The sequence below is a fragment of the Haliaeetus leucocephalus genome, unplaced genomic scaffold (genome assembly GCF_000737465.1).
Source record: "Haliaeetus leucocephalus isolate CR32 unplaced genomic scaffold, Haliaeetus_leucocephalus-4.0 Scaffold668, whole genome shotgun sequence".
NCBI classification, from domain to species: Eukaryota; Metazoa; Chordata; class Aves; order Accipitriformes; family Accipitridae; genus Haliaeetus; species Haliaeetus leucocephalus.
Genome location: NW_010973104.1, coordinates 434,426 through 460,484, shown reverse-complemented (window position 1 = coordinate 460,484; position 26,059 = coordinate 434,426). Strand labels below are relative to the sequence as shown.

The 26,059-nt window shown below is 49.4% G+C and overlaps 1 protein-coding gene across 1 annotated transcript in view; it reads left to right on the top strand.

Annotated features, from left to right (window-relative positions):
* Positions 1-26,059, top strand: part of ZFHX3 (zinc finger homeobox 3) — a 279,307-nt gene that overhangs the window by 86,354 nt on the left and 166,894 nt on the right. The window contains exons 5-9 of the mRNA XM_010579685.1: positions 4,366-4,499; positions 4,707-4,907; positions 14,028-14,130; positions 15,528-20,984; positions 25,900-26,039. Coding sequence (XP_010577987.1) covers positions 4,366-4,499; positions 4,707-4,907; positions 14,028-14,130; positions 15,528-20,984; positions 25,900-26,039 — 6,035 coding nt within the window. The remainder of the gene's footprint in view (positions 1-4,365; positions 4,500-4,706; positions 4,908-14,027; positions 14,131-15,527; positions 20,985-25,899; positions 26,040-26,059) is intronic.

Genomic DNA, 26,059 nt, shown 5'->3' with positions numbered 1-26,059 from the left:
CTGCGTGAGCATGAAAACAGATCAAACAGTCTGCTCCAGACTCGGGGTCTGGGGAGGAAAACCGCAGCCACTTTAAGGATGCTCCTCTGCGAGACCGATGCAGGGGTGATGGCTGCCATCGTGGGCATTTCCAGCTGCAGGACTGTGCAGGCACGGCAGGCAGGTCAGTCTGGTCCAAGGGCTCGTGATGCTGAGTAATTGCTCCAAGAAAACGTCAGGGGAGGTTTGAGGAGGGAGGCACCACCAAATATGGAATTTCATTTTCCATCGGACAGTGAAAACACAGTTCCCTGGTCCCACTGAAAACTTTTTCCCAGGCTGGCTGCTGAACTTAGTAGGAAGGGAGTTTTTTCAGTAGGCTGGGGGCGGGGAGGGTGTTGTTTTTTAAATCAATGGAGATAGCAGAAACCCCACTGTAAATTTCTAGGGCAAGTGGCAAGCTGGTTTACGGAATGCAGGGAGATGAGAACCTCTGGCTTACGGAAAGCAGCATGAATTAATAATCATTTAATTGGCTTCTCCATTATGTTGCTGGGTTGGGAGATGGAAGTTTAGATGAAGGGGCTGTCAGTGGTACTTTAGCTAAAAGAATCTGATGGCTGGGAGGCGGGGTGGCAACTCCCTTCCCACCAGGATGGAGAGCAGGCAGCTTTGGGAACCCTTGCCGGTTTTGCCTCTGGACCTAGCAAAGGAAAGGATCCCCACTTCCAAGGAAGTGTCCCATCTCACTTCTGAATTAATGCCTGGGAGCATTTCTCCTCCTCCTCTGCAAAGCAGAAGCTGCCGAGGAAGAAGGAGAAGACAAGTAGGTCTCCAAGAAGTGCTGTGGTGGGGCAGTGCGCCTGCAGCAGCGCAGGCCCATTGCACTTGGCTTTTGGGTACATTTGTTGAGAAACGCATATTTTTCTCTAAGGTCGGCAAACCTGAACTAAATCCATTTAAAGAGTCAAAATAGTAAAAATACTGAGTGATGCATAGCCGTATGTCATACTTCAAACCCAGATTCCTTTTTCTTTCCTGCAAGGCCTGGACCTCTAAGCGTGGTGTTGGACATGGTGAGAGCACAGGCATTGTGCTCCACCTTCTCTGGTGCCAAGCTGCCATTCGGGGCTGAGGCCCTTTTGACATTTTCAGCCAAGGACATTTTGTCCCATCCACTCCGTGCAGACACGAAGGTCCCACGCAGCTGCCAGGAAGCTCTGCAGGCAGGTGCCGAGCTGTGTGTCCTCATTTCTCCAGGCAGAAGAGAGTTTTTAATTCCTCTGATCTGTGATGTGGACTGAATGTGTCACTTCATGTGTTTGGCTGTTTATCAACAATAAACTTCGGTCTCGGTGTTAAAATTCCCACTTGAGCTGTCAACTCAAAAAATAATACTTAGAACAAATGTTCCGTATGCGTTTTTTAGAACCCTGCAACAAACCAGTTACTCTGGGGTCTGGACAATCATTAATAGTTCAGGTTTTGAAGGATTAAAGTTATGGGTTGGATCAAGTGCATTTAATAAAATTGGCCACTTTGGAGGTGGTAAGTAAAAGTAAATTTTAATGACCTTTTAATTTTCCCTAATTCTAAGCAGGCTGCTTCGCAGTAGAAAGGAAATAAGAAAATACCCTGTCGTGACTCCAGAGGTTACAGCTAGTGTTCAGCAGCTACGGGGTCATTGACAGTTGGGTTGCTGAATTTAGTCACTGCATCTGAAAACATCACATTGGTGAGCTGCTAGAAGCGGTGCACAGTGAAGTCCGTGTCAGAGGGTGAGGACCAGGGGCTCCCTGAGCTGCTCATGCCTCGCTGTGCCAGTGCAGATCCTACCACTGGTGGGGGCATCAGGGGTTTTGAAAGTGTCCAGAGCTCACGCTGTAGGAGCACGCCTGGGTTCATTAATGCAGTTTTGTAGGTATTTCATGGGTCTCACTCTGTTGCCAAAGCTGAAAGCATCATCCCTTGTTTGGAAAGGTAACCCATATACACGAGCAGAGGTTTCTCCAGTCATCCCTTTTCCTCCCTTGCGTCCCCTGACCCTCTCCCTGGGCTGGCAGTGCCAGCACGGCTGACTGCAGCAGTTGCCAGTAGTTTTGCAGAGCAGATGACACCCAAAGATCTGAAGCGGTGGTTTGACAGATACAGAGCCCAGAGAGACCCTGCCCAGACCACCCAGGAGACACAATCGCCATCTGGGGCAGAGAAGTCTAAGGGGACCCGAAGCTGTGGCTGGCATTGTCATCCCAGACCGGTGCAGGGCTGGAGCAGAGCTCGCACGGCTGCGTGACCGCACTGCCAGCCCTGGGGTCTCTGGACGCCGGTCGCGACGCCTGACTGCCTGATTGGGGCTGACGCTTCAATGTCCAAGGTCACACCGAGGAGTGGACTATGTCAACAGCAATTAGCCTCCTTCTCAGGGCCACTTAGATCACACAAGGCTCGGGCAGGGCATTTTAAGGCAGGGTGGTCCTTCGCCCACCACGATGCTGGCTCTCGGTGGTGGTCTCTGCCTCCCCAAACCCACTGGCAGGACTGCTTTCCTCAGCAGAGGAGCTGCAGGTGGGTCCGCAGTGGTGCCGTGGTTCTCACGCTCCAAGTGGATTTTATTAGTAGGAAGTAAGGAAGGCCAGCTTTGGTCCTGTAGACGTCTTTAATGACTTTCCAGGTCTGAACCCCAGGGAGGGTCGTGGGTTCAAGCTAGTGGACTGACCTGAGCAGCAGTCCGCCGTTCTGCGCAGGGGCCAGAGCGGGGTCTGTGTGAGTGTCCGTGTGTCGGCACTGACACCGCAGACTTGTTTTACACAAAGAAACTCTAGGTTTGGACGTTTTCATGGAGTTGGCAGCACAGTGGGGTCCTGTGGTTTTGGTTTCAGATACAGCCAGGACTTTACATCCGTGCATGGAGGTGGTTGTATAACCAGCCAGGGCTGAAATAAGAGGCATGCGGCAGGGCAGCACTACAGGGAAGGAAATTGCCCCTAAGCAGGCTTTGGCACGGCCAAGTCTACCAGGAGAAATTCAGTAGTACCAGAGCTCCTCTGATCCCTGCCTCCCTCTGGCAGCATTGTTATCTATTTGCAAAACCTATTTTCCCGCTCCTGGAAGTCATTTTGCCTCTATTTAACTGAATGCTTAGAGGTGGGGTCTGGCAGGGAAGGCAGTTATAAATGGGGATTGTATTTCTTACTGTGATGTGGTACCTTTCAAAATATAGCTTATGCCAGTGAATGGAAGGATCTTTGAGAAGGAAGCAGTTTGCCTGGATATTACTCTGACGGCATCTTCTGAAACAAGGAGCGGATACCAGAGGGTTCACAAAGAGAATGAGACAAGGGGAAGAGTATGGGGGGACCGGTCTAAGAATGCTACAGTGCCTTGTTAATCGGCAGTCGATCCATCATATTAAATATCCAGCTGTCATATATTACCTTTCAAGTGAAAATGAATAACTCCCATTAAGGGCGAAATGGGTTTGAAGTCGATTCGAGACAGATTAAAGTACTGTTATGAATGTGTGTTCGGGGAGGAGGAGACGGGGGCTGTGTATAATATACTTGTCCTTACAGTTTTTAAATAATAGATGTCCCACAAATTTATGTACTGCAGGCTGCCAGGGTTCGGGGGAGGGGTAAAGGTCAGGGATGTGCTTCTCGGAGTGCCACAACTTGCAGAGTGTTTTGCTGTTGACTTCTGGGCTCATTTGCCTTTTTCTGTTTTGCTGAAATAAAATCGCCTTTCCTCAGCTTGTTACAGCGTGAGAACATCCGCATCCCATCCCAGCACTGGCTGTAGCCTGGGCCACTGCCATCGTGAGCATTTTGGAGGTACCACTTGCTGGGGAGTACCCTCAGATGTCCGCTCTTCCCTGAGGCTGAGCTGGCCGGTGCTGCCCTGGCAGTGTGCCGCTGCTTCCAGCCCAGCGTGCAAGTCAGTTGGGTTGAAGGCCACAGCTTCCAGCCGTCTCCAAGGGAAATGTATTCTAGAGGGTTCATATGCAAAACGTCCCAGGTGAGCTAGGAGTACGAGTTCTGCTTTGTTGAGTCAGCCAGCTGCTCGTGGAGGTGACGCATTGGCCTTCACGTCTCGCCAAGCATTTGTGTGTCCGATGTAAACACAGGACAAGACTGTCCTGTACCTAACAGGTTGTAAGCAGCCAACAGAAATAGCTGAGATTGCTTCTAACTATAAATGACACTATTAAAGATAATCAAGAAAACTTTTTTTGGCCAGGCGTGCTTTGTAGGATGTAAGTTGGTCCACAGACTCGTCCTCCTCCAAGTCCTTGCTATGTTTCAAGCAACAGCAGCAAATGGAAATACGGTCTTCGTCCAACTTAAGCCGCTTTGGGGATGTCCTGATAGAAATCTCTTTTTGTTGCAGCACCAGCCAGCCAGGCAGAGAAGGAGCTGACAGAGCCTCCAGCATCTTCTAAACGAATATCGTTTCCCAGCAGCTCTGAGTCGCCTCTCTCCTTTAAGTGGTCAAAAACTTCAGAGGAGACCAAATCAGAGCAGGTAAGGAAGAAGAACCCAGCTTTTTGTGCATCTACAAGCAGGTAATTTGTTTCATACGTGCCAAAAGCAAAGAATAAAATAGGAGAAGGAGGATGAAAGGCGGTAACTGGTGGTAGGAGAAGGCATCAAATTATTAAAGTCTAGCTGTAAGGAAAGAGGAAAGCAGCAGCTGTAACAATTGTGTGATTCATTTGTCTTGCTCTGCAGATGTATCAGTGTCCATATTGCAAGTACAGTAACACAGACGTGAATCGGCTGCGGGTGCACGCGATGACCCAGCACTCAGTGCAGCCCATGCTCCGCTGCCCACTCTGCCAGGACATGCTGAACAACAAGATCCATTTGCAGCTGCACCTCACCCATCTGCACAGTGTGTCACCTGACTGTGTCGAGAAACTCATCATGACGGTAAGTGGCTGCGTACTCAAGCATGTCTGCTGCCTTCCTAGCGAAGATGAAGAGTAACGGGATGGCCTGACCTGGACGGGCTGACTTTGCTGTAGTGGGCAGCTCCTTCATCTGTCAGGGCTCTGTCATCTAGGTTTTCCCCATCCCTGTAGGTTTTGTCTGCAGAGACTATCTTCTCCGTGCCTGACCACTGTGGAAACTGGCAGTGTTTCAGTGTTGAGTAATTTCCCTGTGAAGAGATTAGAATAAATATGATTTCCTTTAACTACTGAGGTCATTGCCTGGGATCACATTTGCACAGAAGCTTCTGGGAGATGCAGTAGCTGATGTACTGTGCTGCTTCTGTTGCAGAGAAAAAGTGCTGTGTGTTGATGAGCACTTCCCAAGGACAGCCAGGGTGATTAAGGTAACATTACAGGAAATTAGATAACAGGTTTCTGCTTAAAATATGATTTTAAGAACCAACAGAGTAACTTCCCTTGGCGGTCTCATCTTGTGGAGGGGAGACAGTCCTATTGTGCAGCCCATGTTCTGCGCTTAGTTCACTTAATGAGGATCATTGTTATGGTTGTATGAGATAAGTTGGATCTGTTACTTCTGTGAGGAGTTGCTCCATCCAAAATTACAATGCTTTTGTTGTGTAACAATTCCCTTTTTTCAGAGTAACCTGAACAAGGGATACACTGCAGTTGGCCCAAGGGAGGCGGAACCTTATTATGGGACTGTTGAATACTAGACCTACTGTTTCAAGTGCTGTTTTTAAAATGTTTGGAAATGCCTGGTTTTAAATTAAAATTTAAGCACAGGCATTTAAAATCCTCTGAAGTAGGAAGTTTGCCACTGAAGCATGGAGTGTGAGTTTGCTAGGTAAAGTTAACTGTCTTCATGTAGAGCTCAAACTTGTAACAACTCCACTTCTCGAGCTGTTTGTCAGACAGCATTGTGCCTGTGTATGGGTTATGATTGCTACTGCTTGTGCCGCTTCTGATGGGGAGAAGATTGTGGTTCAGCACAAGTGTTTTTGCACCAGGCTCCTGTTCTGCCCTGCATCCTTGTTTCAGCACCTAGCATGGGAATCCTTCTCCAACACCATCTCCAAGGAATCGAAATTCATCTAACTTCAGAGCTAGTGCTTGGTGAGGAGTAGCAAATTAACAGCACAGTGTTCAGGTTCTCATTTGTGAGACCTGGGTTTGTGCTCTGGCTTGCTTTATCCCAGAGCCGCTGACCCAGAGTCCCTCTCTGCTGCTGGCATACGCGTGGAGTTGTGTGTGCAGCTCCCAGACCCCTTCTCCAGGACTTGTACGTGCTCTCGTGGTGCAGAAATGCTCATAAAGGCTTACCCCACTCTCCAGCACTCAGGCACTTGCTTCAGTAAATAACATTTTGAGTCCCAGAATGTTTCTTTCATGAATTCCCTTTTCATAGGTTTCACATGAGTGCGCGTTTCCATTTGCTAGTGTCAGTTTAAGATACAGGTAGAATTAATAAGGCACATTTTCAAAAACCCTTCTAAATTCACAAATGGGATGTATTGTCAGATTTCTACACTGTTATTTCTTTGGTATAATCTTCAAGGCAAGGTTGTGTCTGCATTTAAGAACTTGTCACCAAGTATATAAAATAAGTGTTTATTTTGATTCCTGTCAGTTCTTTCTCTTTGTGATTTTTTTTCTTGCACCCCATTTCTGCTTGTTTTCTCCCTTCTTTGCCGATTCCTGACAATGGACACGGATAATATCATGTTTGTCGTAATACTCGTGTTATCAGCTCCCCTCCTTTGATGTTGTCTGAGCAAGCATGTGCAGCGTTGCCCAGCTTTCCTCTTATAGTTCCCTCATCTTCTCTTTCAATCACCCTTCCAGTCCTCTTGTGGCTCCTTCTCAAATGCCTTTATGCTTTTTATCTTCCTGCTTTGCTTTACCAGCTACCTGTCCTCTCACTTTTCTGCCCTCTCTCTCAGCCCTGTTGGGCTCCGCAGGAGCCAAAGATGTGTCCTGCACCCCAGCAGGCTGCGAAGGCTCGTGGTGGCCACCGTTGGACCAATGCTCCCCACCGCCTGCAAGAACCGTGTGTGCCCCGAGTAGGCACCACATCGTAAATAAAACCCATTAAAAATCCAGCCAGGCTGACTGGCCCTGGCCCTCTCTGAGTAACAGAATATAGAGAGGTAGGGAAGAAGAGCACCAGCCGTTCACTAATCCTGTGAAGCTGGCCGTGCTCGCAGGCTCTAGCAGGGGGTAGCTCTGCTCTGCCGACCACTTGTGCACCTGGGTCAGGGAACTGTCCCATCACAAAGACCTCGGTCTCTGCGACCTGCATCCGTTTTGATTGATGGTGCTTGAGTGTGTAAATAACCTTCTGAGGACTTGAACGAATCTTGTTAACTTCTAACTAAATTGATGGAAGGCATTTTGACCTTAGAAGAGCAGTGAGCAGAAGCTGAGCCCCTTTCTTGCGCCAGCCAGTGCAACCAGTTTGCTAAGGGTATCTGTTACGCTGACGTGAAATGGTTCGTTTCTGAGTTGGGCCGTTGGCAGAACGCGCAGTCTGGAACGGGTGCAGTTGGGCTGGTCCATCCTCTCAGCCTGGGCAGATCTGTGTCCTCCAGGATACAGGGAGACTGGCAGAAGGCACTTTTTAAGGAGCTCAGGGCACCCCGCAGAGGACATGGCCAAAGCAACTGCAGTACTGTGGAGAACAGCCCCTTAGGTGAGCGCATCTGCTGTGCTGGAGCAGGGCCTTGTCCTTCTGCTGCAGAGCACAGGTCTTCTGCTGAGAACCGTGGAGACTGGCGTAGCCATGAAGCTCGTCCTCTTGCTCGTTTCTGGTTTTTCCACCTTGCCATTGCCCCTGGCCCTGGGCAGCTGTTTCCTTTGGTACCCAGAGATGTGTCTGGGGAGGAAGGCGGCCTCTCCTGCTTCAAGTCAAATAGCATGTGGGCCAAGAAAGCGGTTCTTTTTTGTATTAAATGACATATTTTGAGAAGTCAGGATGGCTTGTGGAGAACGTGGCAGCATCAAAGGTTGCCAATTTTGCTCATTGTAGCTAAGATTCCCGTCTCAGTCTGACACGTGAATCAGGTCTTGGTGCCACTGTGAGGGAATTGCAGTCCAGTAACTGGGAGCCAGGTCCCTTTCGACATAGTGTCTTTGCGCTTGGCGTTTGGAGGAGGCTCCAGTTAATAATACCTTATCAGACGCCTTTCAGGAACCTGCAGTGTCTAATATGTCTGTTGCCATAGTAACGGCTGCTTGCTTGTGCTCAGCATCTCAGAGCTGGCTGTTCCGTGCCTCGTCCTTTTCATATCAGCGAGCAGCCGGGCTGGCTGTCCCACGGGACACCCGGGTCCTCCCCGCCAGCCCAGGCGTGGGACGGGGGGCTGGCGGGGCAGCAGCCACAGGGTGAGGGGAGCAGAGCTCGCACCACGTCCCCGCACGGCGGGGCGGCCGGGGAAGCCCCCGCGGGGCAGGGGCAGGGGCAGGGGCTCCCGCCGTCGTCCCGGTCTCCTGCGGCTTCCCTTCCACGGGGCTGGTGCGCCAAGGTGGCCGAGTTCATTTTACGTGGCGTTTCAGCCTCTCTAAGCGGGTCTAATCGCCATCTTTCCACATAACAGCCTCTTTGCTAATCTTGGGCCTGCACCGCTTCAGCAGAGAGCCCCTTAATGAGGGTGAAGTGCAGTTCGCCTGCACAGTCGATTGACAAGACTGATGGGCTCAAGCCAGGAGAAGGGACGGCTTCCCGAGAGCCTCCGGGAGCGGGGAGCTCTCCCTCCTCCCGCGGCCGGCTTTATCCTTCTGCACATTCCTCTCCCATCATTTCTGTTGTCAGTTTTCTCTTCCTTGGTTTAGGGTGTCTTCCCAGTGTTTCAGCCGTCTTTCCATCTTTTTCTTTTCTCCCTTGCTCTAAGAGTAATTCTTGCCCGTCCCTGCCATCCTCACTTCTCCCTCTCGCTATCTTTACATTTTTTCCCTCTTTCCTATTGTCTTTTCTTATTGCTCTCTCCCTTCTGCTGTCATTCAATTTTTCTCTCTCCCTCCTTCTCGCCCCCTCTCACTCCCCCCTTTCCCTCTCACTCTGTGTCTCATTCTCCATCTCGGATGAAGGTAATGAAAATAATCGGGCTTCATTAATTCTGAGCCCTGTGAGATGATAGCCATTTGGAGCCATGTTTGCCAATTAGATGGTCTAAATTAGAAGTGACCTTGGTATACTGCCATCGCTTTGCCTCTCTGAGTCTAATGAAGCTTTTCACTCCAGCACCCTCTCTCTCTCTTTGTAATGGAAATTACCTCCTTTGTCTGGTTGGGAACCTTGCATTGCATGTGTATTTCCCCCTGGTTGCATGGACATAGGGATAGTAATGTATCTCTCCTCAGACCCCTTCTAGAGATTTTCTTTTCAAAGCCGCATGATTTCAGCATTTGGGGGCATTTACGAAGGAACTGCATAGGCTGTCCACACGTTTGGTCACTTGGTCCAGAGGAAAGTCAGAGCAGGCTGATCCAGTGCACAAGGGGAGCTGGCTATTCACGCTATCCAAGATTAATTTTTTGGACGTGCCAGGAATATGCTTGTGTCATGCTGCCGGGGCCAGAGCGGGAGGGGTGTTGCAGCTCTGAGCCTCCAGTCCACGCTGATAAGCGGCTCTGCAGTTCATCGTCTTAATAGTGGCAGGAGCCACGCTTGTCACTGCTGTAGGTTGTCACCAGTGAGGAGTGGACCCGCAGGTTGTTCTCCAGACTGGTGACAGGGCTGTAGGTGTCAGGGCCTGTGCAGTCTGCTGAGGATACTCATGGGGCAGGGAGGCAGGAGACATGGCCTGTCAGCCCTTGGGTTTTTTGTAACAGCCACTCGCTGGACCACGTTGTCTATAGAAATGGCCATTGAATTGGGGTGCCCATGCATGTCAGTGGATCTTGTCATCATGACGAAATTTATCTTCTTAAGGGGATCTGAATTTCATCCAAAAGGGAGGGTCCTTGGAAGCAGAGGGACTTGTCCCAACAACTTCCCATCTTCTAAGGCAGATAATTGGCTTCTCTGCAGTCTGCTCTAGAGGGAAGTTCTCTGGCCGGCGTTCCCATCTCCGCTACAGACCACAGGGGAGATGTTTCAAAGTGGGGCGCAGGAGGGGCTGCCACAGTCTCTGGCCCAAACTTCCCCCTCCTTCGCTCCTTACCCAGGCAAGTTCCCTGTCCCACTTGGGCGGACGGGGATGGAGACGGGGCAGTCAGAGCAAAGGGTGCGCCCTGAGCGCCTGCCTCAGCATCGGGGGTTTTCTTGGAGACAGTGACTCTAGTCATCGAAGTACCGATAAACAGAACCTGATCCACGTATTGGTATCCGAATGCTGAGCTGTCAGAAAGAGTGGGTAGGAGTGAGCTGCCAATTCCTCCCCACCTCCTGGTTTCATTTGGACAGAAAGGTCAAGAGCAACAGGGGTCGAGGGGACCGTTTGCTTCTGTGCGGTAACGTTGGAGGAGCGACCTACAGGAGACCTTGGACACAGGGGCGGCGGGGGGACGGGCGCTCTCGGGGCTGTGCACAGAGGTGGATCTGGTGTGAGAGTGGTGTTTCCAAGCTGGAAGTCTTTGCTGGCAGCTTGTGGGCTAGAAGATCACGGCTGCAGCTGTGAAGGGGACACAGTTTAATGTCAGACAGAGCAAAACAAGTACAGAAGAAGGAAAGGGAGAAGACAAATCACATTTGTTGGACTTACCTCTGTAGGGTTGTTTTTTAATAATGATTCACATTGACTGACTTGTTGCCAATGTGAAACAGTTGGTGTTGGAAACATTTAAACTGGGAGGTAGAGGTATTGAGCAGAGCTGAGGATGGATGCCAGGATTACATGCCAGGTATTGCCTGCTCAGGCGAGAGGGAGGTAGAGAGCATTTAACAAGAGCACACGCTAACACGGGCTGTGCTCGAGATAAACACGTTCCTCTCTATCACCAGAACAGTTAATGCCATTTAAATACAACTGAAGTACAAAATGCTGTGTCGTAGAGCACCGCTCCTTGTTTACCTGTCGGGTGGCCGTGGCCTAGTAAACCTTCCTGCCCCCTTGGTACTCTCACTACTTGTTTATAATAAAAGCAGCTGCAACATGCAAGGCATTTTCTGCACGTACAAGGAAATGGTATATCCTCGGACAGGTTTGCAGTGTAAAAGGACAGGTAGTTCAAAATGGGCAGTCTGGAATTCAGTGTAAATGCAAAATAATTTGAGACGTGCAGCCTATTTTCACTATTTGTATCTTTGCTACCTGCTCAGGGGTGGTGCTTGGGGATGAAGAGACAGAGTAGTCCTGCCCTGGAAAATGGCATAGGAAACGGACAGCACTTTCAGAAGAAGCCTGAATGGTGCTAAACAGGTAGAGGACTGAAGTGGGTCCCATTGCTGAAGGAAGACCAGTGCCTTATTTTCAAGGTTTTGCTTCCCAGGGCCATCCCTGTGTGGCTGCCTGGGCTGCCTGCAGTTGCCCTACATCCGTATCCAGAATTTCTAGTTTCCTGCACTTTTTTTCCAAGCTTTTTTCTGTTTGCCTTTTGGATTTTTGTGCCTGTAGCAATTTAATGTACCACAGCCTTTTTTTTTTTCCTCCCCCCCTTTTTTTTCTTCTTTTTTTTTATTGTGGAGGGAGGGGTAGAAGTAGGGTGAGAACTGTGGCTATGGAGGTGCAGGTAGATAAAGGTAATTACTTAAACACATATAGGGCAGGACTTACTGGTTTGGAGACCCAGATTAAGATGCAGAGGAGCATGTGAGGTTGATGATTATATTTCGGGGAGAGTTAATTGACGGAAGGTGAAGGCAGACAAAGAACCGCTGCTTACTGCCTTCTTGAATCCCAATCAGGAATTATGATTAAAGACGCGGCGAGACAACAGAGGCCTGATGAATTGGTGTCTTTTTTTTTTCTTTTTTGCCGTCATTCACACTTGATTGACTTCAACCTTTCAAGTGCAAAAGTCTCTCTTTTCCATTATTATTCATAGCCATCTGAGTTTTTCTAATTAAAGTGTATGAAAACAATTACTGATCCGTCGTACTGAGTGTGGTAGTGGGGATGGCTGCCTTACTGTAATGCGTATAAAAAGCCCACAGTTTTCTATAATGATGTGCAGCTGAGGTGTTAGATAATTTTATTCTTTTTCTACTCTGTTGGGGTTTTTTTTAATTTCTCATGATTTATTTTTCATAATTCCTAAAGATCCTAGGAGAGCGTTCTCCCTGCTGATAAAGCTGAGAGGGATGGCTCCTTCTTGCCTTTCCTCCTCAGCATCCCTGCTCGTCCCCCTCCTCCGAGCCTGGCTACCGGGAATTAACCAGTGACCTTTCACGTCTCCCGACCCACCACCCACAGCCGTCAGATACTCCTGCTTAGAGTAAAAGGTGGAATGAATTTGGTGTGCTCAGCTTCCCTCCTGGTGATTTATCAGTGCCAGCTGCCTTTCCTGCAGATGTCTGTGAGACCCAGCGCTCACCTCCGTGCACCAGCCATCCCAGTAAAGGGAGGGAGCTCAGCATCGCTCCCCAGTGCGGTTCAGAGGTCTGCAGCCACTCATATGCGAACATTTGATTCTGAGGTTTTTCATGGACTGTTTTTGCTTCCATTCGCTTAGCGAAGCCAAGGTCTAGTCTATGTTTGCTTGGATTTGACATGTGTGTAGATAAGGAAGATTTCATGTCCTGCACATAGGTTTACCTTCAGCTTCGCCACAGATTTGCTAATATCTCGTGCAGTTCAGTGGGAGCCTTGTGGTCCTTGACTTCGCAGAAAGCAAGGTAACACTGCATGCAGATAACAGCCTCACTCACTCACTCTCTTCTGAAATCCAAGGTTCAAATGCCCTCTTAGTATCTGACAGAAGGACAGAGGGACTTGTTTTGCTAGGAAACAGACCTGTCTAGGAGTGTTTATGTATGCCTCACTTTCCCAGCAGTCAGAGGCTGGGAGCAGAAGCGCCACGAGCATTGCAAGTCAGTGTTGGTTTCTGTACCTTCAAGTGCAGTACACCACAGCCCTGGTGAATGGGAAATGCTCCCTGAGTGTCAGTGGGGTGAAGCATGCACCTGCTCGGAGGTGTAGAGGTGTCTTCACTTGCCGCAGGCATCTAACCAGTGCTGGCAGCCATGCACTGGAATACGGCACGGACTGTGACGTTGTTACGGGTCTGTTTTTCCAGTTGCTGCTCTGGGGAGAAAGGCTGTGGGGCAGCTTTTCAGGTGGTGTGAGATACTGGCTCTGGATGTTCAGAAGGGTATTCGTTGTCCTGTGTCTGACGCCAGCCATGTGCAAACTGCTAGTGAGGTAGTTTGTATGTTCTGTGTGACTGGATACACCCTAAGGAACACAGTTTTGCGGAAAAAGATGAGTTTATGCATTTGACTCTTTCAAAGAGCATCTCTAGTTGAAGCACGCAAACTCTCCAGCTCTTTAAAAATGTTGGTGTTCAAGCACCGCATTGGTTCTGATGGTGCAGGTTCTAGACAAACACTTGAAGAGAGGCGAAGGGAACACATCAGTCAGAGCAAGGAAAGGGTTACCAAAAGCTTTTCTTTTTGCAGACAATTTGCTATCTTTTTAGTCTTTCCTTATTCATCCTTTCCTTTGTCACCTCTCTCCTTATTTGTACTTTTCTTTCTCATGCCCCTCCTTTTCCTGCATCGATACACTTTGAAAACAGTGCTGCAATGCTCCCTAGTTCAAGATTACAGTGTACTTTACGAGGTATGATTTAATTAGGGGCCTTATTATGTTTTCAGCAGCTTAAGGTGGGCCTTTCAACTTATCTACTTAATTGGTTGCACAAGAAGTTTCACAGCCCATGACAAAACATTGTCAGTGATCAAAGTCTGAATTCTACATAAAGGAAAAATATTAATAATAAGATTATTCTTCAAGTGTGCACTGCTAATTATGTCCAGAATGTAACTGTAGAAACACTTTTGACTGATGTGAGCTTTGTCTAATAAATATGAGTCTTCACTGAGCTATGAAAAGTGACGCCTCTGACTTTACAATATTGGTGTCTAATTTTGCCACTGAAGATGTTTAAAATATTTTCCTGTGTTTTTCTTCTCCCCACATCCTTTCCTCCCTGTCTCCAGGTGACAACACCTGAGGTGATGATGCCCAGCAGCATGTTTCTCCCAGCAGCCACTCCAGAGAAAGATGGGAACTCCACCACAGAGGAGCTGGGGAAGCAGCCTGGTGAGTGTGGGTCAGTGAGGTCCACGGGTCCCGCCACTCCCCCAGCTCCATCACCTGGTCAGGGACTGTGTCTGGGACATCTCCGCCCTGGTGAGCTCCATGTGCCCAGCTGTGCCCTGAGAACCACAGTAGTCGGACAGTGCCCAGCAGGGCCGTCTCCCTTCATCAGTGCCACAAACAGGCTGGTGCCCGGGGTGTCCCCATGGCAGGGCAGAGCAGGGCAGCTCAGAGCTGAGGAGCACAGCTCACCACCATGGCGATTCACGTGGAAATGGTGTTGCATCCTTGCAAGGGAGAAGACCAGATGTGAGCGGTGAAAAGCAGAGGTGGTGGAGGGCTGAGGGGATCAGTAGAGAAGTGCCAAAGATTGCAGCTGCTGGCCGCAGACTGTGCTAACACCTCTGCTGTCATTGCTCTGCTGCCATCATAGCTCAAGTACGGATGCTGGGCATATGGTTTGGGGAGCTTTGAGCTGCTGTGGTCCTTATCTGGCTCAAATTTCCTCAGCCTATTTCATTGCCGGTCTGTGTTATGAAGGCATGGCTGTAAATCCATGGCTATTTAGTCCTGGCTTTGTTGTGTGATGTGAGAAGATCATAAGAACATTGTTCTGCATGGGCAGAAGTGTCTGATCTCAAGCCTGGCAGGGAAGCAACGCCGGTCTTCCTTCTGTGCCCCCATTGAAGGTCTGTAAGGAATCTGGGGATGAAGACAGCCGTCGTTACCTTTCAGGCAGGCAGCCTCAAAGCAGTGATGCTGGTGGGGCAGCACTGGCACAGCCAGGGTAGCTAATGTTGCCCTGGGCAACGGGATCCCTTTTTTGGCCCCTAGCCATATCACGCTGTCTTTTGCAGCAGGACTGTGCTCTTAGACCCTGGAAAAGTGGCAACGCACTGAGTGCTTGTTCCTTCTTCTCCCGTCCTCCCTCAAACAGCACCCTTTGAGCTGCTGCCAGCAGGACCTGAATTTCATTCCTGTTTTTTCTAGCTTTGATAGGACCAAGACTCAAATACTACCTTCTTAGTGGAAAATAGGCAGGACATCAAAGAAAAACAGCAAAACAGACAGGTGGCTGAATGGCCTTCACTTAAAAGGAAGAATTAAAGGTGATAAATGCACTAAGGGAATATGTGTGTGTGTGTGTGTGTGTGTGTGTGAATAATTTCCAGATATTCAAAGTGGGCAAGAAAGCAAATTCTGTAGGTTTATGCAATGGGCCATGATGAGGGTAATGGGCTGGTATTAAAATAAATGAATGAAGATAGAGGAGAAATGTTAGAAATACTTATCATCCTGCAGAGAAAAAAACAAAGACGTATTAGGGACAAAAAGAGGGTGTTGATCCACCCTTGTGTGCTGGTGTATTTTTCAGGTTTGCTCTAATTTTGTTTTTGCAGAGATCTCTGAGGACTCGGGAAAGAGTCTTTTGCCATCAGAAAGTGCAGAGCACAGCGGAGATCCCAAGCCTGTTCCGGCCGATCAGAGCTCTGCCAGGGAGGACTCCGGCTTCCTCTGCTGGAAGAAGGGCTGCAACCAGGTGTTCAAGAGCTCGGCAGCCCTGCAGACACACTTCAATGAAGTTCACGCAAAGCGGCCTCAACTGCCGGTATCCGATCGCCACGTCTACAAGTACCGTTGTAACCAGTGCAGCCTGGCGTTCAAAACCATTGAGAAGCTGCAGCTCCATTCCCAGTACCACGTCATCCGGGCAGCCACGATGTGCTGCCTCTGCCAGCGCAGCTTCCGAACCTTCCAGGCCCTGAAGAAGCACCTGGAAACCAGCCATCTGGAGCTGAGCGAGGCTGACATTCAGCAGCTGTATGGTGGTCTCTTGGTCAACGGGGACCTCCTCGCTATGGGCGATCCTTCACTTGCAGAAGACCACACTATAATAGTCGAGGAAGATAAGGAGGAGGAGAGCGACTTGGAAGACAAGCAGAGCCCAACAGGTAGCGATTCGGGGTCGGTACAAGAGGACTCTGGCTCAGAACCAAAAAGGGCCTTACCCTTCAGGAAAGGCCCTAACTTCACTATGGAGAAATTCCTAGATCCGTCTCGCCCTTACAAGTGCACAGTCTGCAAGGAGTCTTTCACGCAAAAGAACATTCTCCTGGTCCATTACAATTCAGTTTCTCATCTGCATAAACTGAAAAGAGCCCTCCAGGAGTCTGCTACTGGGCAGCCCGAGCCTACCAGCAGCCCAGACAACAAACCTTTTAAGTGTAACACCTGCAACGTGGCCTACAGTCAAAGCTCAACCTTGGAGATCCACATGAGGTCTGTCCTGCACCAAACCAAGGCTCGCGCTGCCAAGCTGGAGGCGGCTGGGGGCAGCGGCAGTAGTAACGGAGCTGGCAACAGCAGCAGCAGCAGTCTCTCTTTGGGTTCATCCACGCCAAGTCCAGTGAGCACTAGCAACAGTAATACTTTTACAACCACCAACACAAGTAATTCGGGCACAACTCCCATTCCCAGCCTGCTCAACCAGGTATCCAGCGACAATGTGGGAATTCCTCCTTTAGGTAACCCTGTAAGCACTAATATCTCCTCCCCTTCGGAGCCCAAAGAGGTAAACCGAAAGAAGCTGGCAGACATGATTGCATCCAGGCAGCAGCAACAGCAGCAACAGCAGCAGCAGCAGCAGCAGCAACAAGCTCAAACCTTGGCACAGGCACAGGCCCAAGTCCAGGCCCATCTGCAACAAGAACTGCAGCAGCAAGCTGCTCTCCTGCAGTCTCAGCTGTTCAACCCAGCACTTTTGCCGCACTTTCCGATGACCACTGAGACCCTTCTGCAGCTTCAGCAACAGCAGCATCTTTTGTTTCCTTTCTACATCCCCAGTGCTGAGTTCCAGCTCAATCCAGAAGTTAGTTTGCCTGTCACCAGTGGTGCGCTGACATTGACTGGTACAGGTCCAAGTTTGCTGGAGGACCTGAAGGCTCAAGTTCAGCTCCCTCAGCAGAGCCATCCACAGCTCTTACAGCAGCAGCAAGGTCAGCTGTCCTTGTCACAACCTCACTCCGTCCTTATACAGCAGAGCCAGCACCCCGAGAAGAAGAATAAATCTGTAGTGAAGGAGAAAGAAAAAGAAACCCCACGGGAAAGGGAAAGTGCAGAGAGGGGAGACAATAATGTAGCATCTAAGGAGTCTCTGCCTGATAACTTAAAGCCCAAAGAGAAGAAGGACTTTGTACCAGGCAGTAGTTCAGAACCCTCCTTACTGCCTCCGCGTATTGCCTCTGATGCGAGAGGGAATGCCACAAAAGCCTTGCTGGAAAACTTTGGCTTTGAGCTTGTCATTCAGTACAACGAGAACAAGCAGAAGGTGCAGAAGAAAAATGGGAAGACAGAGCAAGGTGAGAACTTGGAAAAGCTTGAATGTGATACATGCGGCAAGTTCTTTTCGAACATCCTCATCCTGAAGAGCCACCAAGAGCATGTTCACCAACATTACTTTCCCTTTAAGCAGTTAGAGAGATTTGCCAAACAATATAGAGAACACTATGACAAACTGTACCCGCTACGGCCTCAGACCCCAGAGCCACCACCACCTCCTCCACCGCCCCCACCTCCTCTCCCTCCAGCACCTCCTCAGCCAGCTTCTACTCCTACCATTCCTACTTCTGCCCCACCGATTACCTCTCCTACAATCGCACCAGCCCAGCCGTCTGTGCCACTCACCCAGCTCTCCATGCCAATGGAGCTCCCCATCTTTTCACCACTTATGATGCAAACCATGCCACTACAAACGTTACCTGCTCAGCTGCCACCCCAGCTGGGTCCCGTAGACCCTCTGCCTGCCGACTTGGCCCAGTTGTACCAGCATCAGCTCAACCCTAGCCTTCTCCAGCAGCAGCAGAACAAGAGGCCGCGGACACGGATCACCGACGACCAACTCAGAGTCCTTCGGCAGTATTTTGATATTAACAATTCCCCAAGTGAGGAACAGATCAAAGAGATGGCGGACAAATCTGGATTGCCTCAGAAAGTGATCAAGCACTGGTTCAGAAACACTCTTTTCAAAGAACGCCAGCGCAACAAGGATTCCCCATACAACTTCAGTAATCCTCCCATTACCAGCCTGGAAGAACTGAAGATAGACTCACGTCCTCCTTCTCCAGAACCTCAAAAGCAGGAGTACTGGGGAAGCAAGCGGTCCTCCCGGACACGCTTTACTGACTACCAACTCAGAGTCCTGCAGGATTTCTTTGATGCCAATGCTTATCCAAAGGATGATGAATTTGAGCAGCTTTCAAACTTGCTGAACCTCCCAACGCGTGTTATAGTGGTGTGGTTCCAGAATGCCCGTCAAAAAGCTAGGAAAAACTATGAGAATCAGGGAGAAGGCAAAGATGGGGAACGACGGGAGCTTACAAATGACAGGTATATTAGAACAAGCAACTTGAACTACCAATGCAAAAAGTGCAGTCTAGTCTTTCAGCGCATTTTTGATCTCATTAAACACCAGAAAAAGCTTTGTTACAAAGATGAGGATGAGGATGGACAGGATGATAGCCAGAATGAAGACTCTATGGATGCAATGGAGCTCTTGACTCCAACCAGTTCCTCCTGCAGCACACCAATGCCCTCACAAGCTTACAGCACACCTACGTCTTCAGCCAACGCAACCTCCTCAGCTTTTCTGCAGCTCACAGCAGAGGCAGATGATTCCTCCACCTATAGTTCTAAAGTAGAAGCTACAGATGAGAAACCAAAGCAGTCCGAACCTCCAAGTACACAGCAAAACCAAACTCAAGAGAAGCAAGTGCAACCAAAGCAAGAGTCTCAGCAGCAACAGGACCAAGGAGAACAAAAGTCAAGTTCAGCACACCAAAAGATTACACAGTTATCCTCCCCCTCCTCATTGCAGCAGCCACCTCCCCCTCCTCAGCCCCCTCAGTGCTCCTTGTCACAGTCAAGCCCAAGTCCGTCTCAGCTCTCACATCTCTCCCTCAAACCCATTCACACATCCACCCCTCAACAGCTGGCAAACCTACCTCCTCAGCTAATCCCATACCAGTGTGACCAGTGTAAGCTGGCATTTCCTTCCTTTGAGCATTGGCAGGAGCATCAGCAGCTTCATTTTCTGAGTGCACAGAACCAGTTTATCCACCCCCCATTCCTGGACAGAACGCTGGATATGCCGTTCATGCTTTTTGATCCCAGTAATCCACTACTTGCGAGCCAGCTGCTATCTGGAACATTACCACAGATTCCAGCAAGCTCAGCCACTTCACCGTCAACTCCAACATCCACAATGAATACACTGAAGAGAAAGCTGGAGGAAAAGGCCAGTGCAAGCCCTGGAGAAAATGACAGTGGGACTGGAGGAGAGGAACCGCAAAGGGATAAACGTCTAAGGACAACCATTACCCCAGAGCAGCTGGAAATTCTTTATCAGAAATACTTGCTCGACTCCAACCCAACACGGAAAATGTTGGATCACATTGCACATGAAGTGGGCTTGAAGAAACGCGTGGTGCAAGTTTGGTTTCAGAACACCCGTGCACGGGAAAGGAAGGGGCAGTTCAGAGCTGTAGGGCCCGCCCAAGCCCATAGACGGTGTCCCTTCTGCCGAGCTCTTTTTAAAGCAAAGACAGCTCTTGAAGCTCATATCCGATCCCGTCACTGGCATGAGGCCAAGAGAGCTGGATACAACTTGACACTGTCTGCTATGCTCTTAGATTGTGATGGGGGACTCCAAATGAAGGGAGACATCTTTGATGGAGCAAGCTTTTCCCACATGCCACCAACTAGCAGTGATGGACAGAGTGTTCCTCTCTCCCCAGTGAACAAGAGCATGGAACTGTCACCTCGAACTCTGCTGAGTCCATCCTCCATTAAGGTGGAAGGGATAGAAGACTTCGAGAGTCCCTCCATGTCCTCGGTCAATCTGAGCTTTGACCAAACAAAGCTGGACAACGATGACTGCTCTTCTGTCAACACTGCAATCACAGACACTACAACAGGAGATGAAGGAAATGCAGACAACGACAGTGCAACAGGGATTGTAACCGAAACCAAATCAGCATCAGGACCCAGTGAAGGTCTGACAAAAGCTGCCATGATAGCAATGTCTGAATATGAAGATCGGCTGTCTTCTGGCCTGGTCAGCCCAGCTCCCAGCTTTTACAGCAAAGAGTACGATAATGAAGGTACTGTGGACTATAGCGAAACATCCAGCCTTGCAGACCCCTGCTCACCCAGCCCTGGTGCAAGTGGTTCAGCCAGCAAGTCTGGAGAGAGCGGGGATCGGCCCGGACAGAAACGCTTTCGCACTCAGATGACTAATCTCCAGCTAAAAGTTCTTAAGTCATGCTTTAATGACTACAGGACACCTACCATGCTGGAGTGTGAGGTCCTGGGCAATGACATTGGACTGCCAAAGAGAGTTGTTCAGGTCTGGTTCCAGAATGCTAGGGCAAAGGAGAAGAAGTCCAAACTCAGCATGGCCAAGCATTTTGGTATAAACCAAACAAGTTACGAGGGACCCAAAACAGAGTGCACTTTGTGTGGCATCAAGTACAGCGCTCGACTGTCTGTACGTGACCATATCTTCTCTCAACAGCATATCTCCAAAGTTAAAGAAACCATTGGAAGCCAGTTGGATAAGGAAAAGGAGTATTTTGACCCAGCTACTGTACGTCAGTTGATGGCTCAGCAGGAGCTGGACCGGATCAAAAAAGCCAATGAGGTTCTTGGTCTGGCAGCTCAACAGCAGGGCATGTTTGATAACACCCCTCTGCAAGCTCTTAACCTTCCTGCTGCATACCCAGCACTACAGGGCATCCCTCCAGTCTTGCTCCCAGGCCTCAACAGCCCATCCTTACCAGGCTTCACCCCATCCAACACAGGTGGGTATGGATATCATCACGCTGCTCAGAGACACAGCTTAACTTGATGCATCTTTAGCACAAGCGGATGTTCCCTTGAGAATGACTGATAATAGGATATCCAGCCCTTTAGTTGAGCATGTTTACTTGACAGCAAATAAGCAATAGGTATTTTATCTTTAGTTCCTAAACTCGGGTTTTCTAGCAAAGTCTGAAATAGAGCAAGATCTAGACATGCTGCGTATCTCTGTTCCATTAGCACAGACTAAAAATTCTGAAGCATTTCCAAGGAAGTGGAAAATAGAGGATTTATCAAATGGAACAGGAAAAGGACTAATGTGCTGAATGCGTTGTTCATTATACCTTTCCTTTTGTTACTAAATTCAGTTTATGTAGTGCTATCCCAATTTTTCAATAATTCTGAACTGTTTCTAGGGGAAAGTGTGATGTGCATGACAGCACTGGTGACAGAAACCTGGAGCATCTTTAGGTAATGTGCTTATGGTGACCTCCAGGACAAATCCCGATGCAGCTGTGCATTGGATTTTGAGCACTGCCTGGGCACAACCCGAAAGTACCTTCTCAACAAACAACAGTGTAGTTGTGGGACAAATCTACTTTGTATTTTAATAAGGTTTTTCTTAACAACACTACATAAAAATGAAATTTGGCACAGTCCTTTAGGTGGCCTAATCCCAGATATTGGACTTTGTTTTTTGAGGATGCTCCTTTCCCTTGTACCTGGTGGACAGATGGAAGGTGTAAGATGTGCAGAAACACTGGCAGTGGACAATACTGCTCAGTAGACTAGCAGTGACCTAGAAACTTGATCCAAGGGCCTTATTTCACCCCTGCAGCATCCGTGGCATCCCAGAGACATGCCTGTGTCTGAGTTGCCACTCGTGACAGAGTAATTGATGTTCTCTAGGAGACTTGCTTTCACTTGGCAGACTTCTCTGTTTACTTCTGATGATCCCTCTTCAAGTTGACTTTCACCGGGGCTGCTGTATGTTTACAGAGATATCCCGACAACTGATTCCAGTGTCTTGTCTCAGCAGCAGGCTGAGACTGTCTCAGGTTGGACAGCCCATGACACCGTAACGCCTGGTATGGTTACACCATATGCCTTGTGTGCACCATATGTGCACCTTTGTTTTCTACACTGTGGCAATACAGGTCTTCCGCTATTAGGCAGTGTCCAGAAACAATAACTTTCTCTTGTTGTACTGAACTAATTGAATAATAATGAGTTCTAATCCACGGCGTGAAGCCTAAATAGGATCTGAGCATCTTCCTGGCTTGTTATTCGGAAACTGGAGTGCTGTCAGTCTCCAAAAAGACTTTCTGATGCTTTTATTCAGCAGGCTGACTCTGAAGTTCCTTTTTCAACAGATTGAAAAACTCAGTGCACGTGCTGCCAGGTAACATGGTTGTGTCATGTTAATAAAATTGCCATCTTCTTTCATCATCCAGGAGGTAAATCTGTGGATAAGCAAATCAAAGTCTTAGACAAAAGGACAGTAGCTGGTGTGAGCAGCTATGTGGAACTTGAACAGCTCTTCTGATATTCGCAAGGGGGACTGAGTGCAGAGCTGCTCGCTGTAAATCACATCACTAGCGCCTGACGTTTGTGTGTGGTTGCAGTGACTTTGGGTATAACACCCTAAAGAGCATGCTAGAGACCCATGACTCAAAACAAGCATCTTTCTCTCCCCTTGGAAGTTGCTGTGCTCACCTTTTTCTCCATTACTGCTCATCTCTAAAATATCATCTGTTGACAAACGAAAAAGAGTTAAATCTCCCTGTATTTGTTGAGTTCTGGCCTTTCCAAAGATCATCCACTCTCTTGGGGTCAAGATCCTTTTTTCCATGAGAGTAGCAGAGGGGATTACCTTGTAGCATGGTTGCTGATGTCCATGTCAGACCGTCCTATCAGAGAGCAGAAAAGATCAGAGTAAGTTTTTTGGAATCTGGAAAAGCTTTCTGGTGGGAGTTAGGGCCTCTGCAAGGGTTTTTTGCAGTTACAGAACTCTTCCAACGACTCCCAAAGCAAAAGTAAAATTATTCTTGACTATAGTCGTAAGATAAGTCATTGTAATTAAACCATTTTTAAAAATAGTTGCTATTAGAAATTCTTCTGTTCAGGGCTGCTGCCCATTCCTGCTCCTTGAATCTAGTCCTAGCTACATGCCTGAAGGGCATCTTTGCATGCCAGGACTTTTTCACGTGATACTTCTGTTCTTACCAAAGATCTCGTTTCAGAGGCCAGAACTAGGCCAAGAGGATCTCTCTGGCAAATTATATTGTCAGCCTATCACAGATAGCTCTGTGCTGTTTACTCAGTACCCCAAATTTATAACAAGATCTAAAATCACTTTTTTGCACTTCAATCTATATTGTTGCTTTTATTTTTCTCCGAAGACCAGTATGTGTCCTGAGGAGATGGGGCTACGTACTATGAATGCTAAAAGCCATCAGTGACTGCCTAGACAGGGCTAAGCTATTTAGAAAGTCAAACAGACTATTTGTGGCCTTTAGATAAAGCTCCAAAGGTCAGGCCATCTCAGCTCAAAGCCTGTCGAAGCAGATAAGGCTGTGCATCCAGGAATGTTATGAATTACCCGCTGCTCCTGCGCTTGAACCTCTCAGGGACTGTTCAACTAGGGAACATCAGTTTCAATGGCATCTATCCATAATATGCCCTTATCTGAAATCTATAAGGCTGCTGTGTGGAGGCTCACTTCATACACTTCATACCTTCACCAATCACTATTGTCTCGATACTGCATCGGGAGCAGGTTTCAGAAGGGCTTTGCATCAGCCACCGCTGAATTCTCCCGGCTCTTGGCTGCCCTCCTCCCAGCCCTCCTGCCGGGCTCCTTCGCCAGGCTGGCCCCTGCAGAGCCACGGCGGCTTTGTCTCCTGCCCTTGGCTCGGGAGGCCAGCGCCGGGTGCGGGTTCCCAGCGTCAGTGGATGAATGCAGCGCTGTAGACAAATGAGCTGTTTATACCAGGGTGTAGTGCAGCCAGGTTTCGGAGAGTGCTTCGCTCCCCTTAGCTGCCAGCTGCTACTCAGAGCACGATGCTGCAAGAAAGCGGTTCCTGTGCTGTATGCTGAGAAGCGTGGATTCCCTTTGGGCTACACCAACTTTACAGGGCATGGTTCAGTGACAGGCTCTTGTGATGCAACTGTGCAGGCAGCAGTCTGGGGCTTGGGGTCCAGAAGCTTGAGGAGCACGTGTGTCTGCACAGAATTTACATCTTGTGCTCCCTCCATCAGCCTCTGCCGCCGGTCCTGCCATCAGCTTTGGCTGAGGCCCCGGGTATCAGGCTGCCTGCTAGCGGCAGGGATGAGATGCTTGAGGATGCCTACACTTGTTCCTCAGGATCAATTATGATGATTTAAGACCTCACCAGGATAAAGGAGGCAGCTGCAGCTCAGACAGAGCTGTTGGCCCCAGTCCCTAGCTGTGTTTGAGTCCCTTTTACGCTGCCTTCGCAAGGCAAAGGAGCCCTGTGCATAGCCATTTCCCTGCTGGCATGCTTCCCCTTGGAAAAGACTTTAAGTTGCCACCATGCCCTGAATAATCCCCAAAAGGGGCAGTTTCTGCTCTTCTCTCTCCTCTCCTCTCCTCTCCTCTCCTCTCCTCTCCCCTCCTCTCCTTTCCCCTCCTCTCTCCTCTCACTGGATGTATCACAGAAGAGGTACAACCTAAAATAGAAGTTACTGTGCCTCCATGGCTGATTCCTAGTTCTGCAACTGTTCATACCCAGGCTGCCTTTGAGCAGTTACCATCACAGCTTTGTTAATGACAGGTTAGATTTTGTTGAATGGTTTTGTGGCAGGGGTGGATCCTGCAGCCGGTTCCTGGCTCCAGAGCCACGGAGCATGTGGGGCTGCGCCAGCAGAACGTTAGAGCTTTGTATCATTTTTATTCTGCCTAAATGGCACTGAGGGACATCCCAAGCAGAACGTTCCTTTTTAGGAGCACGTTCGCCAACTGCAGTGGACGTGACTAATGGACATGACTCCAGGAGCCACATTCCTCTTGCCCCCAACTACTATCAGCTGTGAGAGTCGAAATCGGCACCGGGGGACTGTGTTGTTACTGGCTATTCCTGCTGTTGGGAAGATGGGCAGACTTCACATTCCACCATTAATCCATCTCCTCTGTGAGGAAGCATCACTACGCTTTTAATTCCACCCAAAACACGATGTTCGTGCCGTGGGGGGATGTCTGAATACCATAAAAACTCTGAAATTACTCAGAAGCTGTGCACCCAAAGCCTCTTACATTGGAAGGAAGGAAGGGGTTGCATCAGAGGTTTGTGGATTCATGAACATCAGCCTAAAGGAGAAAATAACTTAGATTTAGCCTGTTCAGTCCTATTCAGTTGCTATGACCAGGGCTTTCTAATCTGTAGAGATTTTAACGAGATTGACAGATCTGGCATTACAGGCCTTTGGCATAGCGCTTTTCTTGTGCTGGCCAAGGACCAGTTAGTGCAGATGTAGGAAAAGTGTCTCCCCCTGACATCAGCTGCTGATCATCCGGGCATTTCAGAGGGGTCAGTAAAACAGCAGCAGTGCTGCCCACCCCGGGCAGCTGGTGGGTGTCCCCAGGAGAGATGCCATGTTCGGTGCTGCTGGGCAGCGTGGCCGAGCCGGCCGCAGGGGACAGGCTGAGAAGGCACGTCCCAACGGCACGGGGCCTCGGGGCGCGGGGAGCGGAGCAGTCGTCCCGGAGGAAGCGGGAGCGGACGGGCTCTCCAGCCCACGCCGCCGCGGCGCGAGAGCTCGGGACGGTCTCTGCCCCGGTGCAGAGGAGGCGGTGGTGCAGGGGCAGTGGTGGGGTGGCCCGGGGTCACCCCGCCTTGTGCTTTCTGGCTGCCCAGCGCCGAGTGATTGCTCACCTCTCTCTCCTCCCTCTTGCAGCTTTAACTTCTCCCAAACCCAACCTGATGGGCCTGCCCAGCACAAGCGTCCCTTCGCCCGGCCTCCCCACCTCTGGATTACCAAATAAGCAGCCCCCGGCCGCGCTGAGCTCGCCCACCCCGGCACAAGCCACGGCGGCCGTGGCCCCGCAGCAGCCGCC